Here is a 21514-nt window from a genome sequence, read left to right as displayed (position 1 = left end):
AGCTTTGAAGAGTAAGGCAGTGTACGAAAAGGAAGCATAGTTCTTGTCCCAGAAATAGTGCAGCCTTTAAAGTGAAACCAAGAGTTCTTGATAATAATAATAATGGTAGGTTAGAAAGGGTAGATGATAGACCATATATTTTCAAATGCTTCCATGTTATTGATTGTTTTTCACAACTTTAGGATAATTTTTCTTGCTTGTGCATTCGTTTTCAGGTGGACGAGGAGTATGAAAATCCTCACACAGTGGATCGTGTCCCAGTGGGAAAGTTGCCTCATCTTTGGGGCCAATCATTGTATATCCTAAGCTGCCTATTAGCAGAGGTAATTGTTTCTTGTATAGTAGATAAGCTTGTATTTCTTTTTTTTTTTTTTTTTTTTCTTCTCATGGCTTAGGCTTTAAGTACATTTTCGTTGACACGTAGGGGACAATGTGTTTTCCAGTAGAAACATGTATATGAACCATGGAAGGGTTACTCTGAGCTTTCAGGACCTTTTTTGTGTATATAGATATGCAATTGTCAGTTTCTAATCAAGCTGAATAAGTTGTCAGATGGACTGGATATATGCTTAGGCAGGAGGAATATGCTCAGGCTGACTTGACTGTCCCAGATTTTGCACAGTTTCAATTCCACTAGGCTACGCCTTACTCTGTGGCATAAGATGCCTACGGAGTTGTCCTGTATTAGCCATGGGTTTTTTAAAGGAACCACTGAATATCTCTGTGGAGCTACAAAAAAAATAATCACTGGCCTGGTGAAATTATGTCAGTTGCTGCAACTCTAAAATAAGAAATATGGACATGCAGATTGTGTCAGTCATAACTGTTTTCTTGTTATCCTGAAAAATATTGCAGCCATTGTTTTTATTGAATGTACTACTTAGTGGATGGTGTAGAGAAACCAGGCTTTTAGTCCTGCTGTCCTGATAAAGTATCAAAATTGATTAAGATTTCTTCTAGATGTCATCAGAAGCCTTTTACTTAATTTTGTTTGTTTCCTTTCTTTTTCCTTTCTTTTTCGTTTATTCTAGGGATTTCTTGCTGCCGGTGAAATTGATCCCTTAAACAGGAGATTTTCCACTGGATTTAAACCTGATGTTGTGGTACAAGGTGAGGGAGTTTTTTGAACATTCTGAGTGAATTGGATCCTGTGATGGCAAAGTCCCTATGCATAGGAGAGAAGCCAGACGTGTTTAAAAACAATGTGGGTTTTTGCATGGGACATGGATGCTTTGATGTGACTGTGAGAAGAAGAAAGGGGTTGTTTGCCTAACTGCTGTTTTCCCAGAGGGAATATCAGGTTTAACAAACCTTTCAAAAATACTTATTAAAATTTTAAGATCGGTCAGGGACTGGAGAGTGACAAACTTAATTTTGTAGTGGAAAGGAAGATCTTGATGTATTCTAGCAAAAAGGGGCAGGAGACCGGTCAGTTTAGTTATGTTTCTCTGTGGTTTTAGTTAGGTTTCCTCCTTTTCCGAGGAACCAGAGAGCAATGAGTGGGGCACAGAAGTGAGGCAACTTAGAGCTTAGAACTTAGAGCTGTCTCTTGGCTACTGCAGGGGAGTGGCTTCTGTTGTCAATGGAGGAAAAGCCAAAACCTTAAAGAGAGGGCAAACACCAGCTGATCAGGACTTAAAGGCTTTTCAAGGGCCTGTACCGCTCTGGAAAAGCAACCAGCTCATTTATCAGGAGTAGCCTTTGTCAATGATACCGTGACGTGGGCAAGTGATTGTTTACCCCCTGTTGGTGTCGCATGGGGGTGTCATTTTGCTATTATGAAGTGCTTAATTTCTAGTAGAAATATAAATGCTTATTTTTAGCATTCTTTGACAAATATTTAGAATGCAAAGAGGAAAACTGAATTATTGGTCCCAAACCAGTAAGCCAGCTAACATGGGCAAAACCTCAAGCAGGACAAAAGGCTGGATCTCGGTATGGATTGTGAATTCCTCTGATTTGGGGACATTTTTTTTCCCTACCTCTGCCATTTTATGGCCTCTGTAACATTTATTGCTATATAGATAACAGCATCTGCTCCCCATTGGCTCGGCTGTGTTGTTTCAGTGTACTGTATTAAAACAATGAAGATTTTCAAGTTGGGTTTCCTCTTGTTTTATGGGGGGAAAAGCACCACGTGCTGAAAGAGACTGCATGATCCAAACTAGTGGTACTGAAAGAAATTTGAAGAAACTGACAAAGCCCCAGAGAACCTGGTCTAACCTCAGGGCTGACCCTGCTTTGGGCAGGAGGCTGGAGTAGAGACCTCGTGAGGACCCTCTGACTTTAATTACGCTGTGGTCAAGAATGGCAAGACATGTTGAGAAGCAGAGAGCCAAAAGCTGTCTGACACCCTCTTACAATCCCCTGTGATCTCACAGGCTCATAAGTAAAGAAAGAAGTGAGGCCTTTGTGCATTTTTAGCAAACTCTGCAGTAGCCGAGAGGTAACAGTAGAGACAGTTAAAAAAAAAAAAGACCTTTGGTTCTTACTAGTGTTTTTGTTTTCTGTTATGCAGTAACTGTTTTGGCAGAATCTAATCAAATAAAGGATCTCTTGCAAGACCATGGAATCAATGTTCAGAGCATTGCTGATATCTATCCGCTCAGAGTGCAGCCAGCTCGCATCCTGAGTAACCTCTACACCATGCTGGGTAGGTATTTGAAGATGGAAACCTGTCTCTACTGCTCTGCCAAGTATTTTGTAACAGTGGTGTCCTGGTTTGAGGTAAAACAGAACCAACTTTCTGTTCAGTAATTTTATTTCTTAGCTAGGCCTTTTCTAACTCTCTGAAATTAACAGCATGTTGTGTCTAAAACGGTTTATTCAGAGTGATAAGACAGTTTATGCCAAGGAACGGTATGCAGAAAGGCTCTTGCTTATACTTACTGCTATAACAACCAAGGTCAGCTAATTTCGTTATTTGCCCTGTTGGAGTGTCGGAAGCAGAAAAACGTAGAGGGGTCCCACCTGTGGGGAGGAGTGGACAGGACAGGTGACCAAAAGTTGACCAACAGGGGATTCCATCCCATCTGCCCCATGCTCAGTATAAAAGCTGAGGGATCAAAGGGTCAACTCTTTTCCTTCAATGGTCGGTGTCCAAGGAGGACCCTGTCTGTTTATCTGCCTTTGATCCTGATCTGCATGTTCCTGACTCCATCTGTGGAATCCAGTTCCCACCCGTTGCTGAATCCAGCCCGGGACTTCCCCACTGCCTGCCGGTGACATCATCCTGGGAGTTTAATACGGTTTTGTATATACTGCATCTATTTCATTATTTTCCTTTTTATCTTATTAGTAATATTTCATTAAAGTAGTTTAGTTTCCTCTAAACTCATAAATCTCTTTATCTCTCCTCCTCCTCTCCACGCACGAGAGGCTGGGGGGGAGCATCTGTCACCAGACATTGGCCAATTTGGCCAAAACCACAATACGATGGTGGTTTTTTTTTTTTTTTTTTTCTTGCTTCATGCTGTCTCAGTTTCCTTGATTTAATTTCTTTTATTTAAATCCATTTCTTTGATGTAAAAAAAAAAAAAAAAAAAGGCATTTATGCAAAGAAGCTTAACTTCAGTCTCAAACAAGGAACTCCAACAGGAAAAAAACATTACCTCATTAGAAAAGATGACCAAAAACCAAGTTTCCCTGTACCCTTGGAGTTAGGCAAGAACTGACTCTTCTTGTCCTGCAGGAACTACTTCCAGAGAGAAACTGTCTTTAGTAAAGGTTTTGGTTTTTTGTTGGTTTTTTTTTTTTTTTTCAAATAAGTCTTAGAAAGTGTGCCCTTTACATGGAGAAAGGAAATTGTATATGCTGCTTTTGGGAAATAATTTGTCTTTATATCACAAAGATCGTTTAACAAATGAAACATTTGCGGGGCTTTGCTGAAGCTTACATTTATTTCATAATAATTCATAATAGCTTTCTTTCACTAGTGGGGGTGAGTAGGATGTTTTGACACATTGGTCTGTTGTTTTTAACAGTGACTTTTTGGGAATGTTCACAGTGGTATTTTTTCAGGCATGTGGTTGTTTGGCTTGTGCTCCTTGTCAGACAGATTCAAGTCAGCTCCTGGCTGCTGTAGCAAAGGGTGCAGTGTGGATCATTTGATAATAAGCTCTACTGAGAAAAGTGGAGCTTATTAGCCTGATGACAAGAATCAAAATCTGTCTTTGCATTTGGAAGCACTTTTTGTTTGGATTTAGCCTTCTGTGGGCAAGAATTTCTACGGTTCTACAGGGAAAGCACTGCAATTTCTGTTGTATGTTGATAGACTTGTTTTTGAAAGGGCATACCTCCTGTCCTTCTTGGTGGGGAAGCTTTGGGTGCTGAGCAATGACCACAATTAAAAGACCCAATCCCATGGTCTTCCAGTGAAGCTAAAATTTTTATTTTTAATCAGGCCTTTGAAGAACACTAGGTATTATATTGGTGGTTGCTACAAAACAGACCAGTCTGTAGCATCTCACTGTTATCTGCCTTCTGCCTTGCTGATATGAATGAAGTAGATCTCCTTGTCTAAAATGTTTGTTGTGGAAAGCCACACGGGAAATGTTGGGTGAGAATTTTTTTTCTTTATCTTTTTTTTTACAGGCCGGAACAAGAACATGAAATTAAGTGGACGGCCACACCGTCACATTGGCGTGTTAGGCACCTCCAAGCTGTACATGATAAGAAATCAAATATTTACTTTTACCCCTCAGGTGAGCATGTAAATCTGTCATGGGAATCACTGCTTACTTAATGGCTAGTCATTAACGAAGCACTTTGCTTTTACGTGCTGTCACTCTACTTTAGGTAGAGCAGGACTGATAAAGCAGATGTGCTTTGCTTTGTGGTGTTTTTAGGACCGTTGGATGATCAACATGGTAGAACTGCTGATAAATCTCTCTTCTGTCATACAGAGTCTGGCTTCTTTGGCTTCTGGCTTAGGAGAACACAGCAAATCAGTTGTACAAAGTTGTTACTAATCTCTGCCCAAACCAACATTCTCCAGAGTTTCTCCAGAAATAGGTCATTTAATATATCTTCCTGCTGATTTCCTTGATGGAAAATGTAGTTTAACGTAAGCGTGCCAAGTACTGTAACTCCCAAGAGACTAAGATGTAATCTTTTCATTGTATTGTTGAAAGGGTCAATATAGTGCTGAGAAAGGGTTGTTCTGTCTTTGCTTTCTGGTTAGTGCCTTCTTCAATGGAGCTGGAAGTTTGGATTCTCTCAGAATTAATGGCTCTTATTTATACTGTTAATGAAATATGACATACTCCTGTAGACTGATTCTATCAGTTGGTACTAGAAGGCCGAGGGATCACCTACTCCAAACGTGTGGAACTGGAGCAGGATAAAGAATGCTCACACCCTCCTAAATAGATGTAGTTCTCAAATTCCAGTGGAAGATACTCAGTGGACTACATAAATGACTTCTGCAGCGCTTCATGATGTCCAAACAACATCAGATTTATCACAAATAATGTTGCTCCCTTCCCGTTCTTCCCTATGTCATTAATCACTAGCAGCTTTGTAACAGATTGTTTATGTGTTATGTTGTTCCCCCACACCAATTTTCACTTTTGCAAATTAGGGAAAAGTTCCTAGCGTCATGATTTTTTTTCAAAATACCTCTTCATCCACATTTTACTATGTAAGTAGGGCCCAATATTCCAGCTGGAATCTTCCCTTGTATCAGGTATGCACATGCTTATTAATGTGTTCCAAAATGGCAATTATCTTTGCATCATCAGCACACTGACAATTGATGCTTATTCCATGTTTGACTAAGACCTCCATAACATTTTCTGTCGTACTTTGTGGCCAGACATTGCCCTCAACATTTTTCTAGGGGGGTGGGGTAGCGTGGAATTAATGTTTAATTTCACCTTCCTAAGGTTAGCAGTTAACTCCTCTGTGTTGATCTTGAGTTATGTCCACAGATTTTGTGGTTTTGTAGTTTGTATTTCATCCTGTTCTCTAATGAAAACATTGATCAGGTGTGGGGCAAATTCCTCCTCGGATGTTTTTTCTTCAGCTCACTAGTGTGAAAATTTACAAAAGATGAAAGATGTCGGCCACTTTCTTGTACCTCCCATCTGGTTGTTCCCAAAGAAGGCAATTGGACTGGTTTGCTAAGATTGGTTTTTGATATGACTGTTTGTCCATCTTGCTTTGTCATTTTGTAGTTCTCTTGGCAGTCTCGAGTTGACTTTATTTTCCTGTGCTTTCAGGCACTGAAATTGGCTTGACTGGTCTATATTATCTTGGCCCTTCCTTTTTAAAGGCAAGCAGGGTGTTTGCTTCTCCCTGGATTTCTAGGACTTGTTCTTCCTGAATTATCAAAACTAATTGAGAGTGGCTCAGAGATTATTTTGGCTAGTTCCTCAAGTTCTGTGAAGTAATTTATCTGGACTTTGCCAGCTTGAATTTAAGTGCTCTTTAACCTTTTCTTCCCATACTCAGGCTGGAGTCCTGTCACTTAGTGAATTATGAGCTGTAATACTGCTTTTAACAACTTTTCTTCTGTCAGTAAAAACAGCATCAAATGCTTCAGCTTATCTGTATCCTCTCACACGACCTCCTTTATTTCTTTATTAACAGACCTACAGTTTCTATGTTTTCCTATTACTTCTGATGCGTTTACAGGATGTTTCTTCCTTGACCATTACGTGTCTTACTGCTTGATGTTTATTTTACATCTTGGCCTCCATTTTCCACCCCTCCTCAAGGCTTATGTGTTTCCTTAACTTTTGTTGTGGCTGCTTTGACATACTTTCCATTGTTTGTCCAGCTTTTTTGGTTTCCAGCTCCTGAAGTAGCCATAATAGTCTCTCTACTGTGGTTCTTGGCTCTCCTCTATAGTGGGAACAGCACGCTTTACCAGCGTACATTTCACGTACCTTTTTTCCGCAGTAACTGCCAGCTTTTCTGTATTCTGCTTGACTTTCAAATGTTCCCAAGAGACATACGGTTACTAGTTCCCAGTCCCCAGCGTGCGCTTAAGCCTGTTTATTGTTTTTGTTGCTATTTTTAGTTTTTTATTCCACATTTAGAGTACTTCTGTCTTCCAGATCATAGGTGACTGTAATTCATTGGGAAGATTCTACTTCATGAGTGTGATCATCTACTTTTTATTTGTATGGCTTACTTCTTTCACGGTCAGCCTACGACTGTAAGAAAATGGACTTTGCACAAGCATGGGTTTCTTTTTCACGGTCGCAGACCTTGTTAGATTAATTCATGCAGTCTGTGTTGTTGTCAAGAATAGCTCATACGGCTTTTGTGAATGATTTAAGGGAGGAAATGGAAAAAAATAAGGACAGCACTAACAGCTACTCATATGCCATATTTCTCTGTTCTCTAGTTTACTGACCAGCATCACTTCTATCTGGCTCTAGACAATCAGATGATTGTGGAGATGCTCAAGACAGAGCTGGCTTATCTCACTTCTTGTTGGAGGATGACAGGGAGACCAACCCTGACATTTCCCATCACCCACACAATGCTTGGTAAACTTAATTTTCTCTGTTTCAAGCAGAGTAGATTACTGCAGGGGAGTAGGATGGAAGTCGGTTTGAGAGGAGACAGGTAGCATGATTTTTGCAACATCTGAGTTTTAACATCAAAAGTACAGTTTAACTTTCTCAAGTGTATGCTGAATTTGGATGACATAGTAATATTTCATTTTGGTTTTACTCCCCCTTTATATCCTTACATCTCCCCATCATCTCCATACTATTTCTGTCCAAAGAAATTTAATAGAAATCCCTTTGGAACTTGTCTTGAGTGGGTTGGTTTTTGTTTGAGAAATCCCTTTGGAACTTGTCGCAGGGTTGGTTTTTGTTTGCTTGGTTTTTGGGATTTTTTTTGAATAAGCTAGTATTGATAGCAGCTGTGGGCTCTGGTTTAAATTTGTCTGATTTACTTTGTAGAGAACACCCAGTAATGCACTTTATTTGGACGTGATAATTTGAGAATGTGTTGGTAAGCTTCAGCTGTTCCATTATTCTTTTTTAGTTGATGATGGTACCGACATTCATCCAGCAGTTCTTGCCACCATAAGAAAATTAGAGGATGGTTATTTTGGAGGTGCAAGGTAATGTCAGAAATTATTTTTTCTGTGATTTTTTTAATTAAATGCTATACACGTCTCAATTTTGAACTTGTGATAGTGCACAGACCTTGTACTGGAACTCTGCAGGGAGAGAATCATAGAATCATAGGAGCATAGGATTGGAAGGGACCTCTGGAGATCATCTAGTCCAACCCCCCTGCCAGAGCTGGGTCACCTAGAGCAGGTTGCACAGGGACACGTCCAGGCGGGTTTTGAATGTCTCCAGAGACGCAGACTCCACCATCTCTCTGGGCAGCCTGTTCCAGTGCAGAAGTTTCAGGTATAGTTATTATATGGCAATCAGATGGTAGCTGAAGCCAGATGCAATGGGAAAGATCTATCTCCCAAGAGGTGTACCATCTCTGACTGTCATTAGTGAATAAGGAAAAACAAATGTCAAAAAATACAATATTTTGGAAATACAAAAACTCAGTCCTGGCTGGGCTTCTGTTTTGAAGAATTAATTATCGTTCACAGTTACTGTACGTGTTTTAAACATGAATTATATGTAGTACTTGTGACCTTATGTGTTCCATTCATCTACATACAAAAGCAATTTAATATGATTCCACAGTACCTCCCTGTTCTCTTTCTGCTTGCCCTCTCTGTCAGTTACCTTCCTCTGACAATTGGATGCGTTTTCTGTTTTTTAGTAGCACTGCAGTTCTGTGAAAAGATACTGCTGTTCATGGGAATTTCTCAGCCCCTCTTTCTCATGCATTATCCTTGGAGTTTAGGTCTTTGTTCAGGATCTCTTCGTATAAACATACAACATCCTGCATAGTCAGGCTTTGAGTTAGGTCTATAGGTGTTACCATAACACTGTTAAGTTCAGTTAGGAGCTAGAGCAGGGAGTACCCAGGTGAATTTTGCAACTGTTGTTTTGCATTTGTTTTTCTCAGTATTGGTTATCTGCTGCTTTGTAGTTACCGAAGGTGGATTTGACAGTAGATCTCATAAATTTTGGAGGAGTTGTTTAAAGCTCAGTGAGCATTAATCAGTATCAATATGGTGGATGTTAATGCTTTTTGGCACGCATTCTTGTTTGTAGGGTGAAAATAGGCAAGCTATCAGAATTTCTTACCACCTCTTTTCATACGCATCTGAGCTTCCTGGATCCAGACTGTGACGTAAAACTGTTTGATGACCCTAATGAAGGCCGTGATAGTCCTGACAGTGAATATGGAGGCTATCCAGCAGACTTCTGTGAAAGAGGTAGTGCTTTTTCAGTTCAAATATTTTTTTCTGTCAAGTTCTACCTCAGAGCCTGGGTTTACCTACGATGCAGAAACTGTTTTGTGCACAGTTGGTAGTTATTCCTGTTTCTCATGCATCAGTCTGTGAACAGTACATGCATGACCTAATTTGGAGAAGGAGTTTGTGCATATTTTTCCCACGTTTGTGGGAAGAGTCGGCAGATGGGGGTGTGTGGGGTGTGGAAGAGGCTAGAGGGAGGGAAGAGACTGAGAGGAGTCACAGACAAGAGTTTGTGTGGAAGAGCTGATCTGTGGATTACCAGCAAGACAAAAACCCTTTTCCTTCCTTTCAAAAGTAAAAACAAGTTCTTAATGTAACTGTTTTCAAAGTGTCAAAAACTGATCACACTTTTTTCTTCCTAATTTCTTCAGCTTAAAAATCTCTTGCTTATGCTATTTTTGCATTTTTGTGTGCCCTTCTATATAAGCAAGAATAGAGTGGTGTGTTTGAAAAGGAAAGAACTGATAAATTGTGGTTTTAGCTTTAATAAACCTTTTATTTTATGTATGTCACATTAGAAAGCCAGGATGAGCTGGATCAATATATAAATGACATCCTGCAGAGTACAGCACTGAAGTCATACCTGCCTCCTACTTCAAAGACTGCTAATCAACCACCTGTGTTCAGTGCAAACCATTCAACAAAAGAGATACTGTCAATAATGGCCAAGACAAAGGGCTTAGAGGTTCCAGGTATTTTTCCCTATTATTTATTTAGTAATAATAGTAGAAAACCTGTCTTGGGTGCTAAAAGGGGTAAGTTCAAGTATTTCAAAATTCTGCAATTTAAAAAGAACTACTGGCACAAGTATGTTCTAGTTTTCAAGAAATAAGAATGAGTCTGAAGTTTTCTGTAGTGTTCCCGCAGTATCCCATGTCTTGGTGTATACATAGAAAATGTGCTATGAAATGTAACTTTTAATCAAAGTTAATATTATGGAAGCTGGTGCAGCTTCTCAGTTGGATAGAATTTTAGAACCTGAGTAGGTGAATTAATTTTTTTGTCTTTGTATAAATAAAGGCCGACAAAATGTACTTTCTTATTTTAATAAAGTTGTGGTGAAATGAAATTTTCCAATGCCAGAAAAACATAAGTATGCGCGTGTACTTTCTGAATTTGTAAGAAGAAATGGAGCAGAGAGGGACGACAGTATTCGTTATTACACTACATTTCTAATAGACCGATTGAAGGATTTATGCCAATATAATGCTTTGAATGAATTTATAAGTAGATTCCAACATATGCAGTGGTTTATACGTAGGTATGTAGTATTCAGTGCCCTGGCTAAAGGAAGGTTTCCCTTAACTTTCAGGCTTTTTTTAGTCTTTTATCACAACTTTCATATGCCATATCATCTGATCCTCTATTAAATTTAATGTATGAAGTTAACAGAGCATTAGGCTGCATTTACCATTCTCACTTTAATTATGATGTCTTACCAGTTAGACCATTTTCTCCACATACTTCCCATTTAAATGTTTAAAACACTTAGCAGGGTCTGGTCATTGGGCTGTAGGATTTCTGAGGCATAAGAAGCGCCAGTTGAGCATGTGAGCCAGTGAGCATGACAATGCTGATCTTAGAAATTCTTGGAGCAGGCCTGCAGGGAAAGAAGGTTCAGAATGTGAGCTTGTCTCTGAGCTCCATGCGCAGCATCTCAGAAGCGTTTCCTCTATATTTTGACTCTTAGAGGTATTTCTGTTGTTTTTACCTAGTATAGTTGCTTCATGTAGGTGTTTTCAGTTTTCATGTTACTGAAGTGGACTTCTGCTTTTTTTCCTGTTGGCTTTGCTTTCCAGCTGTATCTATGTCTCTTCCCACTAAAGTTCTGAACAGGCACCGGAAGTCTCTGAATCTTGTTGATAATCCCCATTTCTTTGAGACAAAGGTAAACTGTGGGAATTTTTATGCTGTTTATATTTTTAGGACACAATACTGTGGCGTTTTCTGTGTTTCCCAGGAAACCCTCTGCTAGTTCTCATTTTCCTTCACAGACAAGCCATTCTGCCTGAGGCACCGGATAGCTACTCCCTTGTTTTGGAATTGGTTTATTTTCTGGCTGTCTGAGGGTTTTTTCATTAAAAAGACAGTATCAAATAGAAAATTTTTAATAGTGTGTGCAAAAGAGAAAATAATATAATAGGTGATTATTTTAAAGGCCACAGGTTGAGTCATCATCTTTAGTCCTAACTGAACACACAAAGGGAAGGATGGGATGTTCATGACCTTGAGAGAGGTTCTCCAAGAGGTGCTACTTATAGTAATGTCTGGGCAGGAGGGGAGTGTGTAGAAGGACAGATGTCCTTAAGGCACCAGCCAAATCCCACTACAAGGCAGGAAGATGGGATTGTGCTGGGCACCTGTTTTGTCCTAGTATGTGTGACCAGAGAGTGGTTACAGGAGGTTGTATCCAGCCTCCTGAAGGATTCTGCTCTACAGGCTTTGTCCGTGGGAATTAACCATATACATTGCTGAATATCTTATTAAACAAAACTTCCCTTCATCCAAGAACTCACCAGGGGATTGCATTATCTGATTAGTTAACAAGGTAGTTTCATAAGGTTGGAAAATTGATGATGGCAACATCTGCATTTGTAAAGCATCATATATATACAGGTTGGAGATGGAACTCAAAAAGCTCTAAATTATTTCAACTGAAAAAAAGGTAGTATCCTTCTGCCTTTCTCTTTAAAAGTAACAGCATATGACAGGGAAAGCATGCAAATAATCTGGTTTCCTTCTTTAAAAAAATATTTTTGTTTTGTCAAAAAAAATTATTTCCTTGCTGACTGAACCAAAACTAGCGACGAAGTTCCATTCTGGGTGTTGTATTTCCTGGGGCTAATCTCCTTTTCATGTCTGCAGTAGTCTGACAAGAACTGTGTAATGTGTCTGTATTTCAAGTGCAGAGTTATGTTGCTTGCCTGTCGTATTTTTTAATGGGAAGTTACAGTTTGAATTTGATCTGCTACTTTTTTCAAGATCCTTTCTTTGATTTTTCATCTGTCTTTGTTATCAGGACTGTGAAAATGTTTCGCGCTTGCCTAAAGATGCTCATGGTGATTTGGATTGCAGGCGGCTTGTTGAGCAGCTAAAGGAATGCCCAACGCTCCATGATCAAGCAGATATCTTATATATCTTGCATATACTAAAGTAAGTTATCCGAGTATAAACTTCAACATCTTTATGGTTGCTCACAACTGTCTGATTATTCTTGTGCAAAAGCTTTCTACTCTTCAGGGTTGTGTTTTGAGGGGAGAGGTTAAAATATTTTGTACTTTAATGGGGGTATTTTCAGTCTGCTTGACTACCTAATTCATCTGGATACAAAATATGCTTGTGCAAATTTCAGAGTTGATTGGCACACAATTGCGAATTCATACAGGCTTGAACGCTGACAAACGAAATGCAAAAATCCTTCCATGAATTACAACACACCTTGCTATATTTGTGGCACTCTGTTAAGTTCATGAAGATTTGCTATGATTTTTATACACAAAAAGGGAAGTAGAGGAAGAGGAAGTTCATCTTGTCATTTTCTAACTAAAAGCAAAATGCAGTTTTAATGAGTAGTCACTGTTTTTTCTTTTCATCTCTGTGCATGCCTAAGTGCATCCCTGGCTAAAACTCACTTCAAACCATACTTGGAAATGATCTAACACGAGCTGTTTGGGTTAGTAAACAACCTATTTAATGAGCTGTTGTTTATTAACCCCAACAGCTCATTAAATAGGTTTGGTGAGAGCAAAATGCAAATACAAATCAACAGAATCATCTTCTGGAGTGCATTTATTGGGCTTTTTTTCCTATGCAAGAGAATACTGCTGGAACCTGGCGGAAAGTTAGCTTTGGGTGCAAAGACAAGCATGTGTTAATCACAGATGGTCTTCCTTGCTGCTACAAAGGTTATATTTTTGTTTATTTTAGTCTTTCTCCTGTTACAACCTCTTCTTTGCTCTTGTTTTCCCAAGCAAAATGTTTAACAGCCTCTCTTAAAAGAGCAAAGGAAATCCTGGAAAAAATACCATTTTGGTATTTAACTACATGTAACACCCTTAGTTTCCTGTTCTGGAGTCTTGTTTCGCTGCGGGAGTCTGTGTTGGACGGGCAGGTGGACTTTGGTGGACTCTGTTCCTCTAACAGGTGTTGAAAGGTCATTCTGTGATGCTTCTAAACATTGTCAACAAGAAGCCATAATGCAGTGAGTTTCAAAGCCAGGAGAGGAAGAGAAATCTCTTTTGCTTCTTCAGTAATGGCATAAGCAGGGTGGAAGCTTAGTTAATAGCTAAGAAAGAGGCAGGGCAAAAAACTTGTAGAGCCCCTCCGAGGCATCTGAAAAATGGGTGCAGTCTTCAGCAGTACTGAAGACATTGCTGCGTTCTGCTCTGAAGAAAAGCACCACATGGAGCATTCCTCCAGCAAACTGTCAGTGTGCACACTGGGTTTAAAGCCTAGTGGGAATCCCTTGGGTGGTTGGTTGCTTTGGAGTCACAGGCTCACGGTTATGTGAGTGCTCAAGTTAAAATATGAAAGTTCCTGGTATCAAGAGGTTTTGTCTGCATATGACTGATCTCTGCTGAAGGCCTACATGTGCATTTTACTTAAGTCTGTCACCACAATGAGCAATTTGGTCCAAATCAGGCTCCTTGTTGTGTGATAAGGTTAACAGCGTAGTGTTTTATCTGATGAAAATTACTTTCTGTGTCTTTTCTGGCAGAGGTGCTGACTGGGACACAGAGCTGGATGGACAGTGCGGCGTCACTGTTCATTGCCTACTCAACGAGCTCTACAGAAAGGCAGGCCTCAATCAAGAGTGGGGCTTGATCCGTTATATTTCTGGTATACTCAAAAAGAGACTGGAGGTCCTGGCTGAGGTATGAAATATAAATAATGCTGGTTCCGTTTTCTGCCAGAGATAAAACTACCAGTTTGACAGTGGGGCATGTGCTTGCCGCCTTCTGATCTTACTTCGTGTGTAAACATGGATTGCTTTTCTGATCTAAAAATCTTATTACGATGTCTTTACCTTTCATCTGTACTGCGAACTGTGCTAATGTTGGCATGGACTGAGAACGTCACACTGTAAATGATTGTGAAGGCTTCATTGCATCCCTGTTAATCAGAGAAGCTTAATTGCGTGCTTTGAAAGCTGTAGTTGTCACTGCTAATTGCCTATTTCTGTTGTGATAGCATGAACGCTTTTGGAGCACCAGTATGGCGCGGTGCTAGAAATGATGCTAAAAGATGACCTGTCCCATTGGGCAGACAGCCTGCTGTGCGAGTGTATATGGATGTACGGAGGCATTAAAACATCTGCCACTGTTTAATGGTAACAAGAAAGGTCCACTGTAAGGAGACAGATTTGATTTTGAGCATTACAAAAATGTTTCATCTCACATACTCTAAAGTATTTGTTTAATTTCCTACTTATCCCTGCATATTTCTGTAGAGCTCTCTGTTTAGTTCCTGGCCATTTTCAAAGCTTTGACTGTCACAGCTAGGATGCCCTGTTTTAGTGACAGCCATATCTGCAGGGAGCAATTTGTGATAATTGCCCTGCATGGTACTTCATTAAGCCCAACCTTTTCCGTCCTCAAGACATGATGGACAAGCAGTACAAACACACTCACAGAAAGCCATGTATGTTGAGTTGCAAAAATACTGGAAGTGAACTGGGGAAGAAGAGAGTAGAGATGATCTGGTTTGTTCCACATTAAGGGAGGGAAAATAGACTTTTAAAAATCAGATGAACAAGGTCTTTGATTCAGGATGATAAAGCAGGTAAACTGAATACCTACTTTTGAAGCAGGTCGATATAAAAGAGTAAAACGGTGGAGGAAGCACCGATTTCAGAATGTATCAGGGTGGCTAATTCAGGAACGTGATGCAATATGTTCTGTGTTTGGTTTTTTTGGGTTTTTTTTTGTTTTTTTTTTTTTTTTAGAGAGATAAATCTCTTAACAACCTATCTTAAATAAATATATTAGGACACCAAGTTTTTCATTGATTCAAAATATTTTTTTTTGTCTTAAATAAAGAACAAATGTTTATCTTACGATAAAGGATAAAGTCCTTTATTGATCTGCCAGCCTCACTGTAGTCCCTAGTCATCATGTTGCTGATTTCATGGAGCAGGGAAGCAGGCTTTCAGCCAGGGCAGACTTGTAGCCATGTTGACCTCAGGTGATCTTTGGCAACTAGTTAACAGCATTCTGCTGAATCCGTGTCTGGTGATTAATAGGAATGCACTTAAAAATTGCTAAAGAAATACTTCATTTTGGGGAATTAAAAGCTGCATCACTTCCACATGACTCAGAGAAAGGTCTCTTGCTTTCTGTTGCGTTATGATAGGCATGCACAGACCTTCTGTCACACCACAAGCAACTTACAGTGGGCCTGCCACCAGAACCCCGTGAGAAAATCATTACCACGTAAGTTGAAGCTCGGCCTCGGTTACAGAAGCAGCCTGCCCTTCAGCTTCCTGCTGGTACTGTTCTGTTGCTATCATCTTGTTTAAAAACTTATTCCTCACCTTCAGAAGGAATTGCAGCCACCCAGGCAGAATCGTAGGCACCTTTGTGGTGCCAAGATACTTCTGGGTCACTTGGTTCTGGTGTTTATCAAAGAGGTTAATAGCAGGTGTCTGAGTCGCTGCTAACTCTGGTTTGCCTTCTTGCAGCCCACTGCCACCCGAGGAGCTCACAGATCTTATTTATGAAGCGAGCGGCCAAGACATCAGTATTGCAGTCCTGACACAGGTATGCAGCATGTGTAAAAAGGTCTCTTCCAGCTGTGCCCAGTGTGGCACCAGTGTTTGCTCTGTGCCTGGGAGAGCCAAGATGAGCCACTCTAAATGGGTGCCCTTATGGATTTGTCATTACAGGAAATAATTATGTACTTGGCGATGTACGTCCGGTCACAGCCTAGTCTTTTTGTGGAGATGCTCAGGCTCCGCATTGGTCTGATAATTCAGGTGATGGCCACCGAGCTGGCTCGGAGTCTGAAATGCTCAGGTAAGAGCAATTTTACCATAAGGGTACTTACAGCGTTGTTTTTGCTTCACCTCAGTGATTGTTTTTTCATTTATATGTGTTAAATCTGTTTATTAACTTCTTCGTTCATCGTGCACAGTTACAAACTTTGAAAATAACCTCTCTTTTTGACTTAATGAAAGATTCTTGCCCGCCCCTCCTCATCCCCCAGTTATCCAATCTGAAGTGGATATTAAATACTTAAGTCCCCTGACTTTCAGTAAGTGTTTAATGTTCAGATCATCAAATTGCACATGTGTGTATTTAGGGATCCAATGCCACTAACGTCAATGAGAGTTAGGACCCTAGATACCTTCTGAATATTTGAGCCTTAATTCATAAATATGGTAGTTTTTATTGAAAGTAATTTCTGATCTTTTTCCTTTTATGTGTAAACTTTCCCTCTGTAATCTGCTTAGTTGAAAATATTTGCTGTTTAGATTTCAGCTATAGTGTTGCATATAAATAACATACATAAAATGAAACAAGAATTAAGTAACAAACAAGTGTTGCAAAGTGAAAATATTTTAAGACTCATTTTGGAAAATGGGGAATCATGACTGAAGAGGGATCTTAAAAATCATTGAAGAATTTTCCACGAGTGGAATTGAAAGGGGTCAGAAGTCTAAGAAGGAGCAGTCATGAAAAGTAATCAAGTTAATGTGACAAATATATAGTCAAATGCTGATGCTTAGGAGCATGATCTGGGCCATATTTTTGTGGTTTAGCTCTAGTTACCATTTCTAATGCCCTAACACATCCTAAAGGGGATAACTTTGTGGAAGTGTATTTTCTGGTGTCCCTCGGTTTTCTCCCTTCTGGAGAGAAGTGGGGATCCCTGGTTGTTCGTTAGATGGAGCCCACCTTGGGTGCTCTGCTCTCTGACTAACTTGAATGGCTGCCACCAGGGAATGGCAGATTTCTACCTCAGGAGAAGCTGACAAAAGGAGACAGGTAATTTTCTGGGATAATTCTGTTTCTGTATGAAGTGTGCACAGAAAGGCTGGTTTTCCCCCAAAGCTGTAGCTGAGTAGCGGAAGCTGCTTTATTCACAGCGCAAAGTCTCTCTTTCCTGGGGTCCCTTTTGTTATTCCTTAGCCTTAAATGCCAGCTGCTCTGTACTCTGCCCCCAGCTTTGTGACTGCCTTTTCCATGTTTTCCTGTGGGAGATTTGTCTGTGCACACATGTGTACTCACATGTAGGTATGTGCATCTTCTCTCTCTCATTTACATGCATGATCCTTTAGTCAAATAAAGCACAAGCCTCCCACATGCATACCTTTCTTTATGGGATAACTCCGGCTCTGTAATTTAGATCTGTGTGTCATCTGCTGTTGGGAGATGGCTGTAATGCCTTTCCAAGCGATCTTGCTCTACAAAGCAGCAACTGCTTTCTCATCATCAGCTTTGGTGAGATTTCACACAGGTGCACCATACTACTCACTAATGCAAATAGGGTTATTTCCATGCAGTGTTTGTTGTTTAGTCTTGAAATGTATTTTCTTTGAAATGTGAATCTACATATTTATTTTTTTTGAAGGAAACGCTAGCCACAAGGGAAACGTGACTGAACTTCATTCAACCAGCAGTTCACCTAGGAAAACAACCTATAAAGCAACCTATAGTGATGTTTGTAATTTTTTTTTTGGTTATGTTTTGTTTTAACTAGGTGAAGAAGCTTCAGAGAGTTTGATGAACCTAAGTCCCTTTGATATGAAAAATCTCCTACATCATATTCTCAGTGGGAAAGAGTTTGGTGTGGAAAGAAGCTGTAAGTTGTCCACTCGGGTGCATGTATATGTTAAGTGAGAACTATAAATACAAAGTTAGATTGTCTTACAAGTAGGAATCTACTCTCGTGGCATGTAAAATAGAGGTGTAGGTGATGTATTAATCATGGGTGGCCATGTATCTGCAGTGGAATAAATGAAACACATGATGGAAGCTGTCCTGAACTGAAATAAGTTTGTATAAAGTTTTCAGTGATATAAAGGCAAATTTCTATAATGAAGACGTTTTATATGACCAGAGTGAAGACCATAAAAAGGGTATATCTAACTTGCCTTCAAGGAGTACATGTGTGATACCCAGGTATTCCCAACTGGCACTTCACCTGTCTCCCAGCTTCATTCTGAAGCCCTCACAAACACATTGCAACTCTGATGTCTTTTGAAGCTATGATTGCTCAGTGTTTTGGAAAATCAGGTCCCAATATCCAAGTAGGGATCTAGGTGCCTGACTTGATGCAGTCAGGTTTGAACTATTGACGTGATTTGAAAGGATGCTGTCACCAAGAGCATTGTACACTCGTTGAAAGTATATGCTTTTATCTTTAACTTCTATGTAAAATTTCATCTGTTTTTCTCCCCCCTAGTATTTTAAAAATGTCCATTTGCTTCTTTTAGTGCGACCTGTAGATTCCTCTTCATCTAGCCCTGCAATTTCTATTCATGAAATGGGGCATTCTGGAGCAACCAAAACAGAAAGAAGTGGTATTACTAAATTGAAGAGTGAGTTGAAGCAGGTGAGGGTTTTCCATCAATGCTTGTCAGAAAATGCAGCTGTTCTGGTACTGTGTTATGTTAAAAACTTGTATGTTAATTTTAGGACACCATTTTTAATGCCAAATAGATTCTTGGTAAATGACAGAAGTTTCCAAAGATCCATTGATTTAAAGCTGATCCCTAAATAGAATACAGTAAAGGGATGTTTCCTCCAAAAATATCCTTCCTCTTTTGTTCTTGTCTCACATGCTGAATATAGAAGAACTCGAACAAACTCTAATGCATTCATGGCATCAACTTTAAAACAGCTCTTTAATCATCTTTAGCTAAGGAAAGGTCAGATGTACAAAGTGAAGCTTTCATGCAAACAGTGTTCATTTTTATACTCTGCACAAGTTGCTGATGTGGTCCACATGCCTTTTGGAAAAGATACACTTGGAAAAGAAATCTTGGTTTGTTTTCTTCCTGGTTTTGGAAGATGATTACTGCTATTATATAGATATATTTATAAGTTCAGTATATGAAAGTACACAGCAACTGAGCATATAGAGAGATATCATAGAAAATACCTCCAAAATATTCTGAATGAATGTGACTGGTGGTTTTGTTATGAGTGGTTTTGATTTCTCTTGTTTTAGTGTTTCTTTTAGTACTTTTCTTCTGCTGTATATAAGTAGGAAGGTAGTGATCAAGTAAAACACATTTGTAAGAAGGAATAGCTTCATATTGTTCAGCCTGGAGAAGAGAAAGCTCCAGGAAGACCTGATTGTGGTCTTTCAGTATACAAAGGGGACTTAAAAGAAAGGTGGAGAGAGACTCTTTGCCAAGGTCCATTACGACAGGACAAGGGGCAATGGATTTAAAATGAAAAGAGGGTAGGTTGGGATTAGACATAAGGAAGAAATTTTTTATGATGAGGGTGGTGAGACACTGGAATGAGTTGCTCAGCAAAATTGTGGATGCCCCATCATTGCAAGTGTTCACGGTCAAGCTGGATGAGGACTTTGAACAACCTGATCTAGTGAAAGATGTCCCTGCCTGTGGCATAGGGGTTGGACTAGATGATCTGTAAAGGTCCCTTCCAACCGAAACCATGCTGTGATTCTGTATTAGAAGCATATTTTAAAAGACTGTCTCTTCTGAGAGTTTATCAATCCTGATTCATTTAATCTGAGGCCATTTCTATAAGTTTTTGAGGAAGTAGATGGTGTTTTCCTTTGATATATGAAACAGATTTGCTTGATAAGCCTTCAGAAAGGAGTGGCATTTCTGCATGGTCTTGACCCGGAGCGTTTGACAGTGACAATAAGGATCGGATAATCATCCTTCGTAGGACATGATAAGGCAGGGAAGCAAAGACAGAAATGTGTGGTGTCTGTCTCATGAGAACTGGTTGCCGTGTTTGAGCCACGCAGCTGCCTGAGCATGGTCATGGCTGAGCCTTGTGGTATGGCTGCGGCTGTGAAGGTGCTGCTCGCTGCTTTCCACCCGCCCTCAAGGGACTTTGGGGTTCAGTCTGAGCTGGGCTCCCAGTCATACAGCGGGTGTCTTGACTTCAGGGCCTTTCCAGGAAGGAAGAGGGACTAGGCACTAGGTGGCAGCATTATTTTGTTTTAAATACAGAGGTGGGCCTGAGCTGAAACACTTGGAGTTTTGTTGAGGTTGGAAAGGTGTTTCCTGCGTTGCTTTTGCATTAGATGGAAACCTGGTGTTTGACGCAGAGGAGGAGTTGGTTGTTTTTATTTTTGTTCCTCCCACCTTCACGCTTACGCTGCTTCCTGCTACATCTCACTTCATTCTCTGAATAATTCACTAGATACTGCTTTAATGTCACTTTGACAGAGGGGAGTCAGCTTTGTGTTACAAGCAACATTTCAGGTACTTGCACTAACACCTCTTTGCACCAGAGCTCAGGTGCTGAGCGACCGCAGCTGTCTCGTTTGTTGCTGTTGTTTCTTGAGTCTGAACATCAAGCCTTTGCCTGGGTCTGAAACATTAACACTTAATTAGGAGGCATGGCTTGGGGAGGACAGTTACAGAAAAGTGCTGTAAGTCTGAGGTGCTGCATCCTCATTTCAGAAAAAATTTTGGCTTGAAGCTGTTCGTTTAGCGCTGCCCACCCAGTTGGCAGCCTGCAGGCTTTCTGCAGCAAGATGACCTTCTCATGCAAAGAGAAGCTAGTGACGTTAGGAAGAAGTTCTTTACAATGAGAGTGGTGAGACACTGGCACAGGTTGCCCAGAGAGGTGGTGGAGGCCCCATCTCTGGAGACATTCAAAGCCAGGCTTGATGAGGCTCTGGGCAACCTGATCTAGTTGAAGAAGTCCCTGCTTACTGCAGGGGGGTTGGACAAGATGACCTTTAAAGGTCCTTTCCAACACAACACATTCTGTGATTCTATGATTGCGACGAATGGGGAATGGAAGGGGGGAGCTTGGGTCTTTTTTCCCAGGCCCAAGTCGCAGGGAAGCTTTTGCATGCATCTTTAACTGTGGCAGTTTGTGTTGGCCATGCTCAGAGGTCAGTGGATGGCATGGGCAGCTTGTGGCTGCATCGCAACCAAGGGGGCTCCTGGCAGGGCAGGGTCTGCCTCGTGGTGACCCTGGCAATTGGCAGCAT

General features: G+C 40.3%; 1 protein-coding gene across 2 annotated transcripts in view; it reads left to right on the top strand.

The window, feature by feature from the left end:
• The window catches only part of PHKA2 (phosphorylase kinase regulatory subunit alpha 2), a 48609-nt gene that overhangs the window by 16193 nt on the left and 10902 nt on the right, over positions 1-21514 (top strand). For both annotated transcript variants that reach the window (XM_054186131.1, XM_054186127.1), the window contains exons 12-27: positions 216-323; positions 1032-1110; positions 2519-2653; positions 4594-4703; positions 7355-7499; positions 8008-8086; positions 9156-9319; positions 9880-10053; positions 11161-11249; positions 12381-12514; positions 14079-14235; positions 15713-15792; positions 16041-16119; positions 16245-16374; positions 18062-18163; positions 18798-18916. In XM_054186131.1, coding sequence (XP_054042106.1) covers positions 216-323; positions 1032-1110; positions 2519-2653; positions 4594-4703; positions 7355-7499; positions 8008-8086; positions 9156-9319; positions 9880-10053; positions 11161-11249; positions 12381-12514; positions 14079-14235; positions 15713-15792; positions 16041-16119; positions 16245-16374; positions 18062-18163; positions 18798-18916 — 1884 coding nt within the window. The remainder of the gene's footprint in view (positions 1-215; positions 324-1031; positions 1111-2518; positions 2654-4593; positions 4704-7354; positions 7500-8007; positions 8087-9155; positions 9320-9879; positions 10054-11160; positions 11250-12380; positions 12515-14078; positions 14236-15712; positions 15793-16040; positions 16120-16244; positions 16375-18061; positions 18164-18797; positions 18917-21514) is intronic.

The sequence above is a fragment of the Rissa tridactyla genome, chromosome 1, assembly GCF_028500815.1.
Source record: "Rissa tridactyla isolate bRisTri1 chromosome 1, bRisTri1.patW.cur.20221130, whole genome shotgun sequence".
NCBI lineage: Eukaryota > Metazoa > Chordata > Aves > Charadriiformes > Laridae > Rissa > Rissa tridactyla.
Note: the sequence above shows the minus strand (reverse complement) of the source record. Positions and strands in the feature narration are given on the sequence as shown.